The 18,521-nt window shown below is 41.3% G+C and overlaps 1 protein-coding gene across 5 annotated transcripts in view; it reads left to right on the forward strand.

Moving 5' to 3' along the window:
- Positions 1 to 18,521, forward strand: part of DCUN1D4 (defective in cullin neddylation 1 domain containing 4) — a 76,626-nt gene that overhangs the window by 11,761 nt on the left and 46,344 nt on the right. For 4 of the 5 annotated variants that reach the window (XM_018049448.1, XM_018049447.1, XM_018049446.1 and 1 more), the window contains exons 2-3: positions 11,389 to 11,459; positions 11,631 to 11,670. The exons of the other annotated variant lie outside the window; for it this stretch is intronic. In XM_018049448.1, coding sequence (XP_017904937.1) covers positions 11,389 to 11,459; positions 11,631 to 11,670 — 111 coding nt within the window. The remainder of the gene's footprint in view (positions 1 to 11,388; positions 11,460 to 11,630; positions 11,671 to 18,521) is intronic. 5 annotated transcript variants of the gene reach the window in all.

Consider the following 18,521-nt stretch of genomic DNA (forward strand, 5'->3'; position numbering starts at 1 on the left):
TGCTTAGTTGCGTCCGACTCTTTGGAACCCAATGGACTGTAGCCCGCCAGGCTCCTCTGTCCGTGGGATTTTCCAGGCAAGAATACTCTGAAATAATACTATTTTATTTGTGCATTTCATTTACTCCTTTGGTAACCTGGCAGGTATACTGGAATTCTGTGTTTTGTCACTGGCCTATGAATGTTGATGGCAGAGCCTGTTGTTACGATTGTCTTTGTTTTGCACTTGGTTCTTTTCTTCTTGGAATGGATCCCAACAGGGTCTGGGATGAATTCCTTCTTTCCCACTCCTCTTCTTTCATTATTGCCATTTCACAGTGAAACTAGTCATTTATGTAAAAATGCATTCTAGCTGGGCAGCTGATTATGGCAAAGAAGAGTATTTCCATACTTTTTCTTATCACTAATGAAATAGTCATTTTTTAGTCTTAAAGATTTTATTTTAAACAGACATTTGTATTACGTACCTTTTAAGCATATACTTTTTGAATATAGGAGATACCTAACATCACTGCCGAAAAGCCAGAAAACTTATAGAGCTGCTAATGTTGTTTTTGTGTAACATCTTTGAACTGATTTCTTATCTTTTTCTGTGGTTGAGGGTGAGTTTAAGTCTTTTTCCCCTTTAAGATCTCTTTCTATAGATTCCATTCCCAAAATTAGACCACAGATTATTTGTTCTTAATTAAACAGGAAGCTTGAGGAGGAGTGTTGAACATTCAAGTCCAGACAGCTGGCTATTGACGTGAGAGTTTTAAAGACCTGTCCCCGTGTCATTCTTCTGCCCTGTCTTTTTGATCTTCTGGGTTCTGTCTGCCTTAGTCTCTTCCATGTTGAATAATAATAATAGGGATTAAAATAATGAACCTTTGTTGGTTCACAGTATGGGCCAGTGCTGTGCTGAGTGCTTGGCACACACCCTAAGAGCCTGGTGAGGAGGGGCCTGCTGTTTGATTTAGTGAGGCTGGGTAACCGGAAGGTCCTTCAGCTAGGACACGGCAGAGCAGGGACTCTTACCCAGGGCTTTCCGAGGCCAGAGCTGTACTCTCTACCCCAAATCGGGCCTCTTCTAACATGAGTGAGATGAAATGGATCTGTGTTCTTCAGTGGGTAGGGTGGGGTGAAGCCAGTGAGTCCAGGGCCCTTTGTATCCAGTCAAGGTGGGAGAGCAGCCAGTCTGGCTATCCTGACGTGGCTGGCTCCTTTAAGATGGTGGCACCAGCAGGCGCAGGCTGTGCGGTTGGTGACGGGTGCTGGGTGGCACGCCACCTGTCCTGGATGGGGGCTTCACCTCCCAGCCACTTTTTCAGGTCCTGTGAGAGTTAGGAGGAAAAAGCCAGAAGTGGTGGTGTGCTTGGATGGCCTTAGCTTCAGATCTTGTGTTCAGTGAAAGCTCCGAGTCACCCACCATGACCTGGTCCCACCTCGTCAGTTTCCTCCTTCCCACGCTCACTTTCCTGACTTTGTGTCTTGTAAATAACAAGTATTTATTGATGAGGAGAGTGATGTTCATGCCTTCCTCCTCACTGCCCCTTGGTTCCTTTCGGTTTGCACCTAAGTTTTTGACCTTGAACAGCTTGGATCTTGATCTTGTCTTCACACTGCGAGGGTTGCCATGAATGGGTTGGACTCCCCTCTGGCCTGGCTGAGACTGTGAACTGGATGTGGACTGGGGATTGAAGAGAGGGTGGGGACGCACGCTCCTCTCTGGTTGCGTGTAGAGTCACCTGGGCTGCTTGAGAAGCTCTGACAAGTCCACTCCTATTTTTGTTTGATTGGCCTGGATGGGGCCCCAGCAGTGGCAGTTATTCAGACTCCCCAGGCGATTCTGATGTGCAGCCTCTGGATCAGTGTTCAGTAGCTCAGTGTGTACCCGGGGTTTGGTTTGGACTATGGCGGGGAGGGTGCCAGGGCTGCGGCCAGCCCTCCCCTGTACAGGCCACGCTGCTCAGCATGCAGGTGACACCGAGTGGCACAGAGCCCCGCTCAGGTGGCGCCCGCTCTGCGCTGAGCACTGTGCTGGGCACACTGCAGCAGGGGCTCGTTTGATCCTCAGTGTTCTCATGAGACAGGTGCTGTTAGACCAAGAGCTTCCTGTTTCTAACAAGTTCGACAAATGTGCGGTATGAAGCTGACCCACAAACCTGGCTTTTGGTTTTTCCTAGTTTTGTGGTGTGGAAAACTCGTTTCAGATCTGTGTGTTTTAATAATTTGGCCTCAAATGTGAAAATAGGTTTTACAAGTGAGACACGTGCTTGTGCCTTCTCACATAGCTCAATGACTTACCAGTTGGTGTGCAGAAGCGTAAGTTGGTTCTAGAATACCAGTTGAAAACACTACTGTTTATAGGGTCAAAAGTAGACTTCATTTTATGGTAGACTTTGTATTTTAAGTCATTTTGAAGTGAAACTGGTTTTTAATGAATTTTTAAACTTAAAAGTGCATTTTGTAATTTTTTAAAATCACATATGCTGCGTATATTTGTGCTCATATTATAGATCCACCCTGACTTGTAATCTGACCCACTCTATGCGCTGTGCCTTCTGTAACCTTCTAGGGTACGAAGCAAGTTGAATCTCAGTGTTTTAAAAATGTGCTCCAGTCTCATCATTGTTAAGCCCAAACTCAGTACCCACTCTGTCCTTTCTCTTTCTCTTCATGGTAAAACTTCTGCAACAAGTTGTTTATGCCTGATGATAGACTGATCCCTCACTTCTTGCTCCAACCATGCCTCATTTCATTCTTCACCACAGTTATAGAGTAACTTGCACGTTGCTCAATCCCGTGGCTCCTCTTTTTTTCTAAGTTTATTTATTTATTTGGCTGCGCCGGGTCTTAGTTGCAGCATTCAGGATTTAGTTCCCTGCCCCGGGATCCAAGCCAGGTCCTCTGCATTGGGAGCTCAGAGTCCTGACCACCAGGGAAGTCCCCAGTGGGTACTTTAAAAGCATTTTTCCTCTGTTTATTGGTCATGAGCTGCTGCTGCTGCTAAGTCGCTTCAGTCGTGTCTGACTCTGTGCGACCCCATAGACAGCTTGTGCTCTTCTAGGTATTGGGATAAAGTGGTGAACACAGCTAAAGAAAATGCCTGTAATCATGGAGCTTGGGCTCCAGGGAGTGTGACAAAGGATAAAGTTGTAAATATATATAAAATATAATGTCTGGCTCACAAAGGACCTCATATGTTACGATTCTATTGATAGAAAATGTACAGAGGCAAACTGTAGGGTTAGTGGTTGCCTGATGACGTAGGGGTGAGGGGAAAAGTGAGGAGTGATTGCTGATGGGGTGATAAAAATGTTGTTAAATAACATTGTGATGGTTGTGCAGCTGTGAATACACTAAAAAGCATTGACTTGTGCACTTTAGATGGATCAATTGTATGGTGGATGATTTCTATTTCAATAAAGCTTTTTAAAAAAGGTCAAAAAATGAAAGTGTAAACCCTAATCTGGTAGCTCAGCTGGTAACGCTAGTGGGGATGGAGGTGCTGGTTTGGATAGGGAAGTCAGGGGAGGGAGGCCTCTGGATGAGGTGACGTCTGAACAGACATTTCAGTGATGTCAATGTCAGGCCAGTGACAACAGAGATGGGAAAGAGGAGGAGGGTATATTAAATAAAATAGACCCTGAGCCAGGAGTTCACTTGAGTAGTCAGGAAGAGTGTGGCTGGAATGGAGTGAGCAGGATAATGAAATGGGATGACTTAGGTCAGGTCGTGTAGGGTCTTGCCTGGACTTGTTGGAGTTTTTCCTTTTGTGTGGTAGTCACAAATCCAAAATCTCTACAACCTTACATTGTTACTTGTCACTTGTAGGACCCCCTTGGCAGGGGTCTGTTTTCCCCTCAGTGACATTCATATCCTCAGTGTACCTGAAACCTGTAGGAAAATGGGCTCCTGTTTCTAGAAGGAAAAAGAAAGTGAAAGTCACTCAGTTGTGTCTGACACTTTATGACCCCATGGACTGTAGCCGGCCAGGCTCCTCTGCCTGTGGAATTCTCCAGGCCAGAATACTGGAGTGGGTAGCCATTCCCTTTTCCAAGGGATCTTCCTGACCTAGGGATTGAACCCAGGTCTTCCACATTGCTGGTGGATTCTTTACCAGCTGAGCTACCAGGGAAGCTCTCTAGAAGAAAGGACAGACCTAAACAGTGAGTCTTAGTTACATACACTATTATATACTTTTTCCACATCACTGAGTAAAACTAAGGTTTCAGGAGGGTGGGCCATGTAACCAGTGGCGTGGAGCAGCCCTCAGCCTTCCCTGTGGAATCGCCTTTAGAGAGGCCCAGCCCTGCACCGCTGCCTCTTGCTCTTGTTCTGTTCCAGAAACATGTAGGATGAATGCTGATTTTGATAACCTTTAATTTTGTTTCACTTTTTTGGCAGTGACATGGTAACGACCCCATGTTCTGTCCTCTGCCTCCACCCCCAAAGCCATTACTGGTTTAGTTCGTCATTTTCATTGTCCTCAGAATGCATTAACCCACTCCAGTGTTCTTGCCTGGAGAATCCCAGGGACGGTGGAGCCTGGTGGGCTGCCGTCTGTGGGGTTGCACAGAGTCGGACACGACTGAAGTGACAGCAGCAGCAGCAGCATGCATTTATCAGCACATGTATGTGCATAGTGCTATATTAAAAGTTTTGTACCTGAGAGCATTGCTTACTGATTGACCAGCTGGAGTTTAGCTAATAATAAAATACTTTTGTGAATTCTTGGTGACAAGAAGAAAGAGGTGTATTTGAAATAGAAATAACATGGATGTTATGTCTTTTCTGCACCATCTGTGTTTTTTTTTAAGTTGGTAGATTATTTTGATTTCACCAGTATCTTTTTATTTAATATTAAGGTTCTCTAACTTTGTGAGAACTGATTGTTGACTACTAATTGACAACTTTGGTGGAACATGCTGCTGCTTTTTACTCCCTGATGCTCCCATCAGAGATGAGTTAGAACGGAGGAAGGGGCTTTGGAATGTGAATTCTCCCCAGCTTGGCCACAACTAGTTACCTGACTCTGCTTGTGCTAGTTTTCATAGCTCAAGGAGAATTTTGGGGACTTGGACGAAAGGACGTGAGCTTCCCTCACAGCTCCTGAAAGCAGTCTTGTTGGTCTTCCTCCTAGTGCAATCCATTTTATATAGAGATGAGTTCTAAAGTCAATATCTAAGGTGAAAATCACCAGTATTAAAAATATCACTGGAGGGATTTCCCTGGTGGTCCAGCGGTTGGGACTTAACACTCCCAATACAGGAGGCCCAGGTTCGATCTCTGGTCAGGAAACTAGATCCCACATGCTGCAACTAAGACCTTGAGCAGTCAAATTAATAAAAATATACAAAAAAGAAATTGCTGGAAATACTTTCAGAAGGTGCCCCCTCATTGCAGATTGTCTCTAGCTCATCGGTTTTTACCTCCAGTATTAGGACAGGTCACCAGCTCTTCTTCAGCTGAGCACCAGTTGAAGCAGCTGGCTTATGTTTAGGGACTGTGTTTTATGAAAAATATATCTCCTAAATACTTGGCTCATACAGTGTTCTGAGATGCGTGTGGAGACTGAGCGGACCCAGCGACTGTCAGAGTCCTGTTGCCCATCTCCCTGTCATTAAGTAGAGGCCTCAGGGCAGTTGCTAGGACAGTTGACTTTTCTTCTCTCTCCCTCTTCTTTTTGCCAAGCTGTTGCCATGAATTGGTGTGAGTTAAATGTGGGTGTCCTGCGGTCCCATTGTACTCTCCACTTTTGCTGCCACAGACCACCTGAAGGCCCTAATCATTTCCCGCCTTGCTCACTACCAGCAGCCTTCATGAAACACCACTCTGAATCCAGGCCACACTTGCCGTTGGGCAGTCTTTCTAAAAACGGTGATTTAAACACTCCCGTGGCAGCCAGGCTCATGGCAGTGCTTCCCGCATTCTGCTGTGCAGAATTAACTGCTCTCTCTGGATGCTGGGAGCGTAACTTGGTCTGGTGAAATTTCGTTCAGATCTCGTGCCACGGCCGTTTTGTCGCTTTCATGTGAAACAGCTGTGCACGAGTCACCTTTGAGTAGGCATGCCGGAGCGTGCCGTGTTCATCTGTTGCATTTGCATACCCTCCGACAGCCCAGTGGAAATACTCGTCCTTAGACTAACCTCTTAAACAGGGTTCAGAGCCACCCTTTTTTCTGTCCTGCCCTGCCTTTGAGTCTCTTCTGTTACCATGCTGCTTCTCACATGTGAGGATCTAGAGACGTGAATGCCCTGAAATACCAAAGCATGCTGAATTTAAGTCTTGATGCCTTGGTCCCTACAGTCATTTATTCCTTGAGTATTTATTGAGCACCTGAAGTGCGCCAGGTATTGCTTTTGGTACTAGGGCTATAGCAGTGGACAAGAGCAGGTTCTGGCCTTCGTGAAGCTTATATTCTAATGCTAGAGGAAGATTGCGCCCAAATATGACATAAAGTCTGGTGGCACTAATGCCATAAAGAAAAGTCAAACATGGTAATGGGATAGTGAAGAACGGGTCCTGTTTGTTGGGTCTGGCAAGGTTCTGTAAGAAGGTGATATTTCAGTGGCAACCTGATGAAGTGTGAGAGCAAGCCATGTTATTATTAGAGGAAAGAGGGCTCAGTGCAGAGAGAACAGTGTGTTCAAAGGCCCTGAGGTAAGAGCTTGGATGGAGTATTCACAGGATAGCAGGAAGCTCTCTGTGACCAAGAAGAGTGAGTGAGGGGAAGATAGGTAAGAGATGAGACTGGGTAGAAGAGGCAGAGAACGTGCAGGGCCCTGAGGCCATAACTTTTCTTTAGCCTTGAGTGCCTTTCCCATCTATCTGTAACTTCTGAGGTTGGGATTAATTTTAATTTGTTCCACATGGTAGCTAGTTGACCTCTGCTTGCTGAATAATTATCTCTTCCCTATTGATTTGAAATACCATTTAATCATGTTAATTCTATGTGCTTATACATACACGTAACCATACAGACGTGCATAGACATGTTTATTAACTCTCAGTGATTTGTCTTACTGCTCCTGTACCCTATTTTATAGCACTGTACGTCTGCACCAGGCCTTGGCAAACTACAGCTCATGGTCCGAACCAGGCCCACTACCTAGTGTCTAGAAATAAAGTTTTATTGGAGCACGGCCACACTCATTTGCTTGTGTACTGTTTATGGCTGCTTTTGAGCTCCAGTGGCAAAGTAGCTGCAGCAGAGATGGTCCACAAAGCCTAAAATATTTAAGATCTGGCACTCTTGCAGAGAGTTTACCAACCTCTGCTTTATATTATGTATGGTCTGATAGGGCCTGTTCTTCTTCATTCTTTGTTTACAACAATTTCTTGGCAAGTCAAGTGTGTTTGTTTTTTTCAGGTGAACTTTGGAATCAATCTGCTAAGCTTGCCTGACTCCCTTCCCTTTCCCTCACCTCTTTTTTGGGATGGGGAAGTGGGAAGCAGGGAGAATAGGAATTTGATTGCGTTAAGTTTTGTAGTTCAGTACAGGGTGAAGTGATCGTCTTACAATACCGGGTCTTTTCATTCTAGGAGTATATCTCTGCATCTGTAAACTTTTATTGTTTCTTCACTTGAATGTTGCACATTTAAGTTTATTCCTACATGTACTGTCACTTTTCGTTGCTATTATAATTGAGATCACCTCCCAGGTATATTTAACAAGTGATTATTTATGGCATAAAAGAAGGATTTGAATTTTTATCTATTTCAGTTGTTTCTGACCCTCTTATGGAAGTAAATTCCTGTTGGTGGTGGTGGTGAAGTCGCTCAGTCGTGTCCGACTCTTTGTGACCCCGTGGACTATAACCTACTAGACTTCTCCATCCATGGGATTCTCCAGGCAAGAATACTGGAGTGGATTGCCATTTCCTTCTCCAGGGGATCTTCCCGACCCAGGGATCGAACCCGGGTCTCCCGCATTGTGGGCAGACGCTTTAACCTCTGAGCCACCACTGTTAATTCTTAAAGTTGATTCTTTTGGTTGATGATGGTCATTGTCTGAACTTACCAGTTTTTGTTTTATTACTTACGTCTCTCTATATTGTGGGATTCTGTATACAAAGAGTAGTTTGGAGGAAGTGAATTTTAACCCTCTCAGTGGCATTCACTTTTTTCTGTTATATAGGTCACAACAAGTGATAATTATTAAAAAAATAAAAACAAACCCAAAACTCCCAGAAAACTTTATGCTGCATCAGGATTTTTTGATCATTTTAAAGAATACTCAGAAGATAATTTAGGCAAGCCGTTTATCAAGCATGCTGTATTTTTCTGCAGAGCCATTTGTCACTTTTAATACAGAATGTTAGGTTTGCATGTCACACATGAGAGTCTAACCCAGTGATAGTGGAGAGCCTTTTGATCATGGACTAAAGTTGACTTAACTGAGCATTTAGCCTTCAGAATTGAAATAGGAGCCAGAGGAGATTTTATGTCAGTTAGTGCTTTCCTAAATGCGCTTCTGTAAAGCATGCGATCTTCACCCTTAACATCTATTCCTTAAGGATGTGAAATCTATTTTAGATTTCAAGGTCTGTTACTTGCCCTGAGCAGTGAACAGATGAACCATGAATTCAATAGTGTTAACCTTTGTGGATTTATCTTTTAATGCCATTTTGGTCTCCACCGCCCCCCCCCCCCCCGATTTTGTGTCTACTCCTTAGCTTTTTACCTTGATGAAACTAAAGAAAAACTGTTCTCTTCATGCTGCTGGTTCCTTTTCTTTCTCCTTTTTTTTGATGAGGTGATGATGAGGTGGTTATGATAGTAGACACTGGATATGGAAATAGAGACTTGCTGACATATATTATGTGACTTGTGAAATGAACCTTGTTACTTGCATCGTCTGTAAAGTGAAACTTCATGTAAAGAACCTTAAATGCTCTTGTATATTTTTTTCCACTGCTGAGATATTCTTCCACCATCGTTATGAAATCAGTTGGTGGTATATGAATGTAGACATACCATCATAGGCTGTAGAGATGTATCAGGCCGTATGCCTCTGTTACAGAGGCAGCTGCAGCTTTGAGATCTTTGATGTGGGGCTTGACTTGGATCTACAGAAGTAGAAACCATTGTAGGTGGTTGGTGTGGAAAATGGTATATATAATCTAACAGTGATAATATCTTTTATTGGGCACTCACTGTGATCCACACATTACTCTGACTCTCTGCCCCATCCAGGCATTGTAGTCTCATTCACAACTGCGGACATTGAAATTTAGGTTAAATAACTGGTGGATCTGAGATTCAAACTAATTGTTAGACTCCAGAGTCAGGTTGTAAAGCTCAGAGTGTTATTTTGGCAGAAACTGTGTGCGTGTGTGTAAAGACGGATTTAGCAATTTTAATTTGTTTAGATTCTCCTGTGTGAATTTTGGCAGTTGAATCAGCAGGTCTGGAGACCTTATTGCTTTGGTGATCTTTGGCAGACCCTGTGTATCCCCAGTGAAGACAGAATCTAGATCCTTAAGTTTTCTGTTTTTTTTTTTTTTTTTTTTTTTGCGAGTCCAGAAGTTTAATTTATATATCAAGATATTACTGTAGTGTATCGTTTGTCTTCCAAATTTTAAATTGAAAGAGTACAAAAAGGGAGCTTAAGGCTTGGTCATAGATGCCAGGGGAGAGGGATGGGGTAAGATTAAGTTCCCCAAAGCCTTTGCTACTGCTCCTAGCTTTAGAGCCTCCTACCGAGGTTTATGAAATAGAAGTGTAAGTACATACATACACACACGTGTGTATATATATATATATATATATATATTTAAACACCCCAAATATTTTAAAATCTTTTTCTGTGCAGTTGCACTAATGAAGATGGAAAATCAAGATCTGCACATATTTATATCATCATTTACCTTAAATATGGCTCAACCATTCAGATGCTAAATAATTAACACTTGTCTGTATTTGAGGTCCTTCTCTGGTTGTCTCTCAGCCAAGCCCTCTGATTCTTTGGCCCACTCTCGATGGCTGTGCGTGTGGTGTCAGGCCGGGGGCTGCTGTTGGTTGGGCCAGCGCGTGCACGTGTACATGTGCACTTACAGCCTGCTGCTCCTGACAGTGGTGTGTGTATGTCAGGGACTCTGCTGCCTGCTAGCCCCTCTGCCCTCCAGGCCAGCCCAGACCTGGATTCCTGGCACGATTTAGAAGAGAAAAGTGAAGCTTTCTAAATACTGGCAGGCAGGTCAGCTTGCTTTCCAGCCCAGAGTCCAGCTCAGCAGAGACAATTTGTGTTGTAGTGTTGGCTCCTTGCATCTGACATGCATCCTAAATAAATATTCCAGGAAAGGGTGATTTTTTTCTCTCTCTCTCTTTTTTATATCAGAATGGCCTAACTTGGAAAGTTACAGTATCTTTTCAAGGTTACTTTCAGACTAACATTTACTAATTGTGATGATAGTAAAGAAAAGGAACTAATGTAAATCTTGATGTTTTATGAAACTGCTTCTATTGATGCTTATTCAAATATGAAAATAGCCGTCGACTTTTAACTCACATTCATATAACCCACTATGGAGGCAAGCATACTTTTTATGAGAAGCATTTGAAATTGGAGATTCAAAAGCCGAGCATAGAGTTTTATGTTGTGCGGTATTGTGTGGTAGAGCAGCTTGATTTTGTCTTTTGTGGGTGATTTAGTGTGCAGTCCTGAAGTTGTTAGAGATGGCGGGTGGAGACAGTCTTCGATTCTCTGTGAGTGCGAGTTCTGCCTCTGTGTTACTGGCTCTGTGGCACATTTTACTGTTGCAGTGCCAGGAACTATAGACTCCATCCCAGGGCCCTGGCCTCTCAGACAGGCCACTTTCAGGCCAGCCCTTTGATTTATCTGTATTTGTTAAACAGGAGGGGGAGGGGCTTAGATTCCATTTCTGCTCTATGTTGTGTAAGAGTCAACAAAATACGTATATTGTAAGAAATGTCAAGTGATTGAGATGCTTTCCTGTTTATTTTCTTGCCAAGAGCTTGTATTGTGCTGGTAATTCTGGGAGGAGAAAGAGAAAGTGAATATGGTTCATTTGAGATCCGTCGTCTATTTGTGTTACTTAATTTGCCAGCATCAGTGATATTTTTCTATTAAGCTTAAATTCATTGCTGATAGGATGTTATAACTACAAGTATAAGTATTTTTGTTTTGTCTTACAATTCACATGAAAATTTCATGAACTGTATTTTAACATTTGGTTGGGAATTTAGTTTTATTGTCAGACTATTTCTAGCAGATAGGTTGGTAGTTGCATGTTGTATCTTATTTAATAAGTATCAAATATAATGGCGATAGTATTCAGTTGTATCAAAACATTTATTTCCACTTTTGAGCTTTATTTTTTAATAGTCTTTTTACAGTATGGGAAATAAATGACACTGAATTTTCCCCTTTTTCTTTTAAAGACTTTCAGCTGAACTCTCATCTCTCAACACTGGCAAATATTCATAAGATCTACCACACCCTTAATAAGCTAGTAAGTCAATTTTTTAAAGACAAAACTACCAGCTGTTCAGTTGTTTTAAGTGTATTTGATAAGAATTTAGATTATGGATATTAAGATATCAGCTGTTTATGAAAATACTGAATTTTAAAACTTGCTGTATGGTGTGTGATTTCTTGGTAATAATGAAAATATTTCTTGCAGAATCTAACAGAAGACGTTGGCCAAGACGATCACCAAACAGGTATCTATAAATGCTATCCCTACTTAATTTTCAATAAACTTTCTAATAGTTATGAAGGAGAAATACTAGCTGAGACCGCTCCATGTTATTATAATACATCCCATTAGCAAGTTGTTCCTTGGTTGAGGATCTTTCTCAGGGTGTATAGAGGCAGCATGCCACAGCTCCTTCCCAGGAGGAAATCTGTTCTAGGGCTCCGGTTTATAACCGAGTACTTTAGTTCCTTTAACGGGGTTGGGGGTTCTCCCCAGTGGTTTGAAGATAATCATTCCTTTACTAAAGTGTTTCAGCTTATACTAAAAAGTAGTGCAGTTTGAAAGGTTTTCCATAAATGCTTGTTGACTTGAGATACAAAATGAGTTGATTGATAGGGAGACGGGAGTATATCTGTGTGTTTTGTATGGGTCCCGAGGATTTATGGGGTTCCCTGGTAGCTCAGACAGTAAAGAATCTGCCTGCAGTGTGGGGAACCTGGTTTTGATCCCTGGGTGGGGAGGATCTCCTGGAGAAGGGAATGGCAACCCACTCCAGTATTCTTGCCTGGGAAATCCCATGGATAGAGGAGCCTGACGGGGTACAGTCCATGGGGTTGCGAAAGAGTTGGACACAGCTGAGCAACTAACACTTTCTTTCACTTTGAGGATTTATGACTGGGAAAATTGAAAGTGGATTATTGTAAACAATTCTCTAGCCCTTTGGTTCTCCAACCCTAGCTGGCATTATAATCATGGTGGAAGGAGGGGCTAGTTTCAACGGATTGCTCGGCTCCACCTCCAGAGCTCTGGGGTAGGGCCCCATAATTTGCATTTCTGACCAGCTCCCATGTGATCCTGATGGAGCTGGTCTGGAGATCACACTTTGAGAACCACTTCTCTAAACTGTGATGACCACAGAGTTCAGAAACTTGCACTTGATCTATAGTTATGATAACTTCAGTGAAAGTCATTAAAATATATTTTAAAGTTTTTGAAAGTTACCACAGTAATATATGAACACATGCTTGTTAGAGAATTGTTTAGAGAACTGTTAGCTTGTTAGAGAATAGCACAAAAACAAATGAAGGAAAAAGCCATAACCCTCCTTTAGTATGCTGTTTTAATACTTATTCTTTCGGGTATTTTTGTACCTGCATATGTTTTTATAGTAGTGTTTTGTTGATTTTTTTTAGCATTGGTGAGCTCATATTGTATATACTATATAGCATCGTGTTTTTCTTTTTCATTTAATTTTTTTATTAAAAAAATTACCTTGGAGGTTGTTAGGATTTAGAACTCCCTACCCTTCTCCTCCAGATTGGTTCAGGATCAGTTGAAAACTAGGCATAATAAGATGGATATTGAACTAACAGTTGTGTTGGAAAACACAGCTTAGATGAACAGCAGAAATGCAGAAGCTTTTCAGTATTTCACCTTAATTAGACAGCTTTACACACAATCACTGCCATAGGCAGTAGAGCACCGCACACCTGGCCCACCTCTAACCCCCACTTACGGCAGTGCGGGGTAGCAGCTTCTGCTGGCAGGCTGGGCTGAAAGGGAGTCCAGAAGGGGCTGGGCCCCTCTGCACAGGGCCTCCTGCCCCCCATTACCAATTAGATTAGACATTCCTCCTTCCAGGGAAAGGAGTGAGAGAAGGGGAGGTGTGTTTTAGAAGGCCAGGCCACAGAGGGTCCCTTCACCTGATCTTTCTGTTTTAGTAAACATAGGTCAGGACAGTCAAAAACAGTTTCCTTAATAATTTTAAAAGCAGTGTATGCACATGATTTTAAAAGAAGTGTCAAAAAGGTGTAAAAAAGCAAAGGTTGCCGTCCAGTTTTATGAGCGCCAGCTCCCACCCTCTGCTAATACTACACCCTTGACTCTCCAGAGATAACTCTTAAATTCCTGTATTTGTTTCCCAAATGATGACGAGGATATATTTTCCCCGAAATACAAGTATACATTTATATATGCCTCTTGCTTTTGTCACTCAGTGTATCCTGGAGATCTTTTTATAGCACATTTATGAAGCTTTATTTTTAATGACTGCATGATTTTCTGTCTTGAGAATATATCATAATGTGTTTCTGTTGATGCACACTTAAGTGTGTTTAACTTTTAGCTACTACCAATAATGCTGAAAATAATTTTCAGGGCCAGTTCTAATAGTTAAGAAAAAGCACATTTCTGTTTTCTTACTCTGGAAAAATACATTGGTAGGCACTGGAGATTTTTTAAACTTGATAGTTAGTTGTTTTGATTTTTTTAAACTTAATTTTTTGTTGGTAGAGTCTTTCGGCTATCTTTCCCTTGGCTACGGTAATGAAACATCTATAGATGTCCATCAGCAGATGAATGGATAAGAAAGCTGTGGTACATATACACAATGGAGTATTACTCAGCCATTAAAAAGAATATATTTGAATCAATTCTAATGAGGTGGATGAAACTGGAGCCGATTATACAGAGTGAAGTAAGCCAGAAAGAAAAACACCAATACAGTATGCTGCTGTTGCTAAGTCACTTCAGTAGTGTCCAACTCTGTGTGACCCCATAGATGGCAGCCCACCAGTCTCCCACGTCCCTGGGATTCTCCAGGCAAGAACACTGGAGTGGGTTGCCATTTCCTTCTCCAATGCATGAAAGTGAAAAGTGAAAGGGAAGTCACTCAGTCGTGTCCGACTCTTTGCGACCCCATGGACCGCAGCCTACCAAGCTCCTCTGTCCATGAGATTTTCCAGGCAAGAGTACTGGAGTGGGGTGCCATTGCCTTCTCCCCAATACAGTATACTAACGCATATATATGGAATTTAGAAAGATGGTAATGATAACCCTGTATGTGAGACAGCAAAAGAGACACAGATGTATAGAACAGTCTTTTGGATTCTGTGAGAGAGGGAGAGGGTGGGATGATTTGGGAGAATGGCATTAAAACATGTATAATATCATATAAGAAATGAATCGCCAGTCTAGGTTCGATGCAGGATACAGGATGCTTGGGGCTGGTGCACTGGGATGACCCAGAGGGATGGTACGAGGAGGGAGGAGGGAGGGGGGTTCAGGATGGGGAACATGTGTATACCCGTGGCGGATTCATGTTGATGTATGGCAAAACCAATACAATATTGTAAAGTAAAAAAAAATAAATAAAAATAGGCATAGGAAAAAAAAAAAAGAAACATCTAAGTTTTCCCCTTGTACAGTATTTAGTTAATGTTGAACTTTGGATTTAAGTGAGTATTGTTATTATAGTAATGTCACATTTAAATATTTAACCTGAATGTGGGAGTTTAATAACTGGGGGCTATAATTCAGGAATATTGAAGTGGAGAGTGTGTTTGGCCTCATACGTCCTCTTTTGTCCTTGGGGACAGTGGGTGTGTCTGATGTTTGGTATATGACTTGCTGGTGCAGTGCCTGGTACCTTACACGTGCCAGTCAGTGTCGATTAGCATTAGTAATTTCTTAGAGTAGTCCATTTCATTAACATTTCCCCATCTGGTTATAGCATCACTTGTGATTATCATATCTGACAGAGCGTACTTGAAAAATTAAACAACATAAAATCTGTAATGTTTGGAAATCTGAGAAAGTTAATCACTGTAGTGCTTCTTTGAATCTCTTCGTTCAGTGGTAGAGCAATTTCTATACCAACTGTATATGAGAGAGTGAAACCAAGTGTGAGAGGCCAGTATCTTTCTCCTCTCTTTCTTTTAATACTTTTCTTCGGTTCTTTCAGTCTTCCTGCCACCAAAGAAAGAAAAAGAGGAGAGAGCGTGTACATTAATATTAGAGAAATAGCCCAAAATAGTGGGCCTGAATTTAAAAAGCCAGAGAGGACCAATAGCAATAATAATAGTGAAGGAGGATGATAGATGTTGGAAGTTGTATTGTTTAGAGAGAAAGGAAAGGGAATTTTTTGGTTTTTAATAGTAGGATAAAAATTGCACATTTGGACACTAATAGTTTTACTCAAGCAAGTAAGTAGTTCAATGATGTGTTCAAGAAAATGAAATAAAATATTTTGATACTGATAAGATGTCTTAAAATACAACCTGTTTATTAACTTTGGAGAGGAAATGGCAACCCACTCCAGTATTGCCTGAAAAATTCCACGGACAGAGGAGCCTGGTGGGCTAGTCGGTGGGGTTGCAAAGAGTCGGACACGACTGAGCACGCTTGCATTTATCAACTTAAATGACTGTACCTTTGTGACACTGTTCTGTGAAAAAGCTATATAAAAATGATGGAAGTGGCAGAATGAACATACAAAATGTTACTAAGTGAGTCAAGGCTATATGATGCAACAAACATAATGAAAATTCGATAGTGAGATTTTTGTATTGGAACAAGCATTTATACTAAGTTTGGAAAAGTCAGAAAAAGATCTCTAATTGTATAGAGCTCTTATTTGAGGATGCAACTGGGTGCACAATTTAATATGTCGTAGGAGAATTAATTCCTGAATAGGACCTCTTTTTAACTTGAGGCCCACAAGCAAAATGATTAAATTTTAAAAAGTAGCGGAGTAGCTACTTAGATACCATTTATTAGGAATAACATACTTAGTTAAATTATTATGAAAACAGCCAGCTGCATAGCCATTAAAAGGCTTTGTGGTTTGATCCAGGTGAACTCAATTTGCTGTTTAAAATTGATTTTTCTGGGACCAACTATTAGATATGTTTAAAATGTTGCAATATTTCTAATTGTTTAATGTAAGAAGAAGAGCTACATTCATTGACTGATTTATTTGAAAATACGGTCAGATTTATTTGAAAATATGGTCAGTTAATAGACTAATTTATTTGTTCTCGTTAAACACTGAACCAAAAAGAAATGAACCTGAACTCACTCATAACCTTTGGTTAAAAAATGGAAACAATTTTGTTTTCTTCCTAAGGATCATACAAACACTTCAGCATCAAAAGTGTTTCTAATGAGGGAGGGTTTCAGAGTCACTGTCCATCTAATGGAGAGATGTGCAGACTGAACGCCAGAATGTCTGTCGCTGTAATGTGAAGGAGCCTGAATCATGGTTTGGGACTACTAGTTGAGATTATCCATCCCTTCGTCTTCCTACTTCTTTATTATTGTAATAAGAAGGCCTTTCCTTTTTTGTAAGTACCTGCCAAACGTTTCTAATGAGATTTAGGATGGATTCCTAGAATCTTTTTCTTTCTTCTTTTTTCTTTGTTGTTGTTCAGTTGCTCATTCGTGCCCGACTTTTCTTTACTCCATGGACTGCAGCACGCCAGGCTTCCCTGTCCTTCATGATCTGAAGTTTGCTCAAATTCATGTCCACTGAGTCAATGATGCGTGATTGGCAAACATGGGAAATTTGTAACTCTGATCATTTTCCCCCCAGAAGGCTATAATATGATTGGAAGAGAAACCAGAGTATTAACTCTAATCATTTCAAATGAACTTGTGCGTTAGTTAGCTTTTATTTGTTAATTATTTATTGAATAGGAACTTTTAGGAGCTCAACTTACCGGCCAGTTTTCTTATATGTCGAATTGGGGTGGTAATAATACCTGTTAGATTTGTGATGATAACTTTGAAAGTGCTTTGTAGTTATTAATTGAAAACTTCAGCCTTAATATTTTGCCTCTTGACCTATAATAGCAGATTATTTGTACCTAAGTGGATACTTGTAGCAGGTTAAAATAGCTAAAGCTTCTTTAAAACAGATAAACATTCCATAAGATTCTTGTTTATATTATTTGCTTGCTAAATTTTCAGTGTAAAAATAAGTGTAATTCAGGTAGATTAAGTGATTCAAGTTCTGAGGCAATAAAGTCTAAATTTAATGATACAGATAAATACAAATTTGTGAAACATTCATTTGGGTTTAAGTGTCTTGATTTTAAGAAGCAAACATTCTCAAATATTTGTGTTTAAAAAAAAAAAAAATCCTGCCTGCCAGGATACTTGAGTCAAGTGCTTGTCTTAACTGATAAATGGGGGGAAAAAGTCTGAAATGGTGGTGTATTACCTGCTACCCCGTGGACTGTAGCCCACCAGGCTCCTCTGTCCATGGGATTCTCCAGGCAAGAATACTGGAGTGGGTTGCCATTTCCTTCTCCAGGGGAATCTTCCCAACCCAGGGATCGAACCCAGGTCTCCCACATTGCGGGCAGACGCTTTAACCTCTGAGCTACCAGGGAAGCCCATTACCTATTCCTAGGTGTTTCAAATCTCTAGAAATGTACTGATGTCTTAGCAGAAGTTGATTTATAAATTTTTTAGGAACACATTTATTTAACAAATATTTCTTGAGAGTCTACTATAGGATATATATATATACCTTATTACCATATAATGATACTGTATTAGTTGCTGTGTCTACACAGGTGAACCAGACAGAACCTTGCAAACCAAGGTGTACTTTTGTGCATGGACTTAAAACTCTTGAGTTGTTGCTTTTGCTTGGGTAGGATCCCTGAAGCCATAGTGGGGGGTTGGGGCTACCACACCTTGAGTTGTATGCACTCTATAAGTTTTTGTTGACTTGGTTCATGTCACTAAATTATTTTAGGTCAACTTGTTTTCCTCAGCATTGAACACTTGCTTTTGAGTTAGCCTGAAACTTAAGTCATTGAGTTCCAGGATTCTGCCTGTAGAGCTGTGCTCTGCGACTTCTCTGGAATGTGAGTTGGACACGTTCTTCCTGTGAGGTGGAGGTGAGAGGGTCGAGGAGCCAGTGGGTGCCTGAACTGTAGCAGGCGTTGGGACTGAACAGACACTGTTTCATTGTGAAGGATGGCCCCGATAGTCACTTACTTATGCCGATGATTAGAGCAGAGACATCTGAACAGGGGCCACGTGAATAAATAAAAGAACAAAATACAAAATTTGAGATGCTTTGGG

Source organism: Capra hircus, chromosome 6 (genome assembly GCF_001704415.2).
Source record: "Capra hircus breed San Clemente chromosome 6, ASM170441v1, whole genome shotgun sequence".
In the NCBI taxonomy this organism is placed as follows: domain Eukaryota; kingdom Metazoa; phylum Chordata; class Mammalia; order Artiodactyla; family Bovidae; genus Capra; species Capra hircus.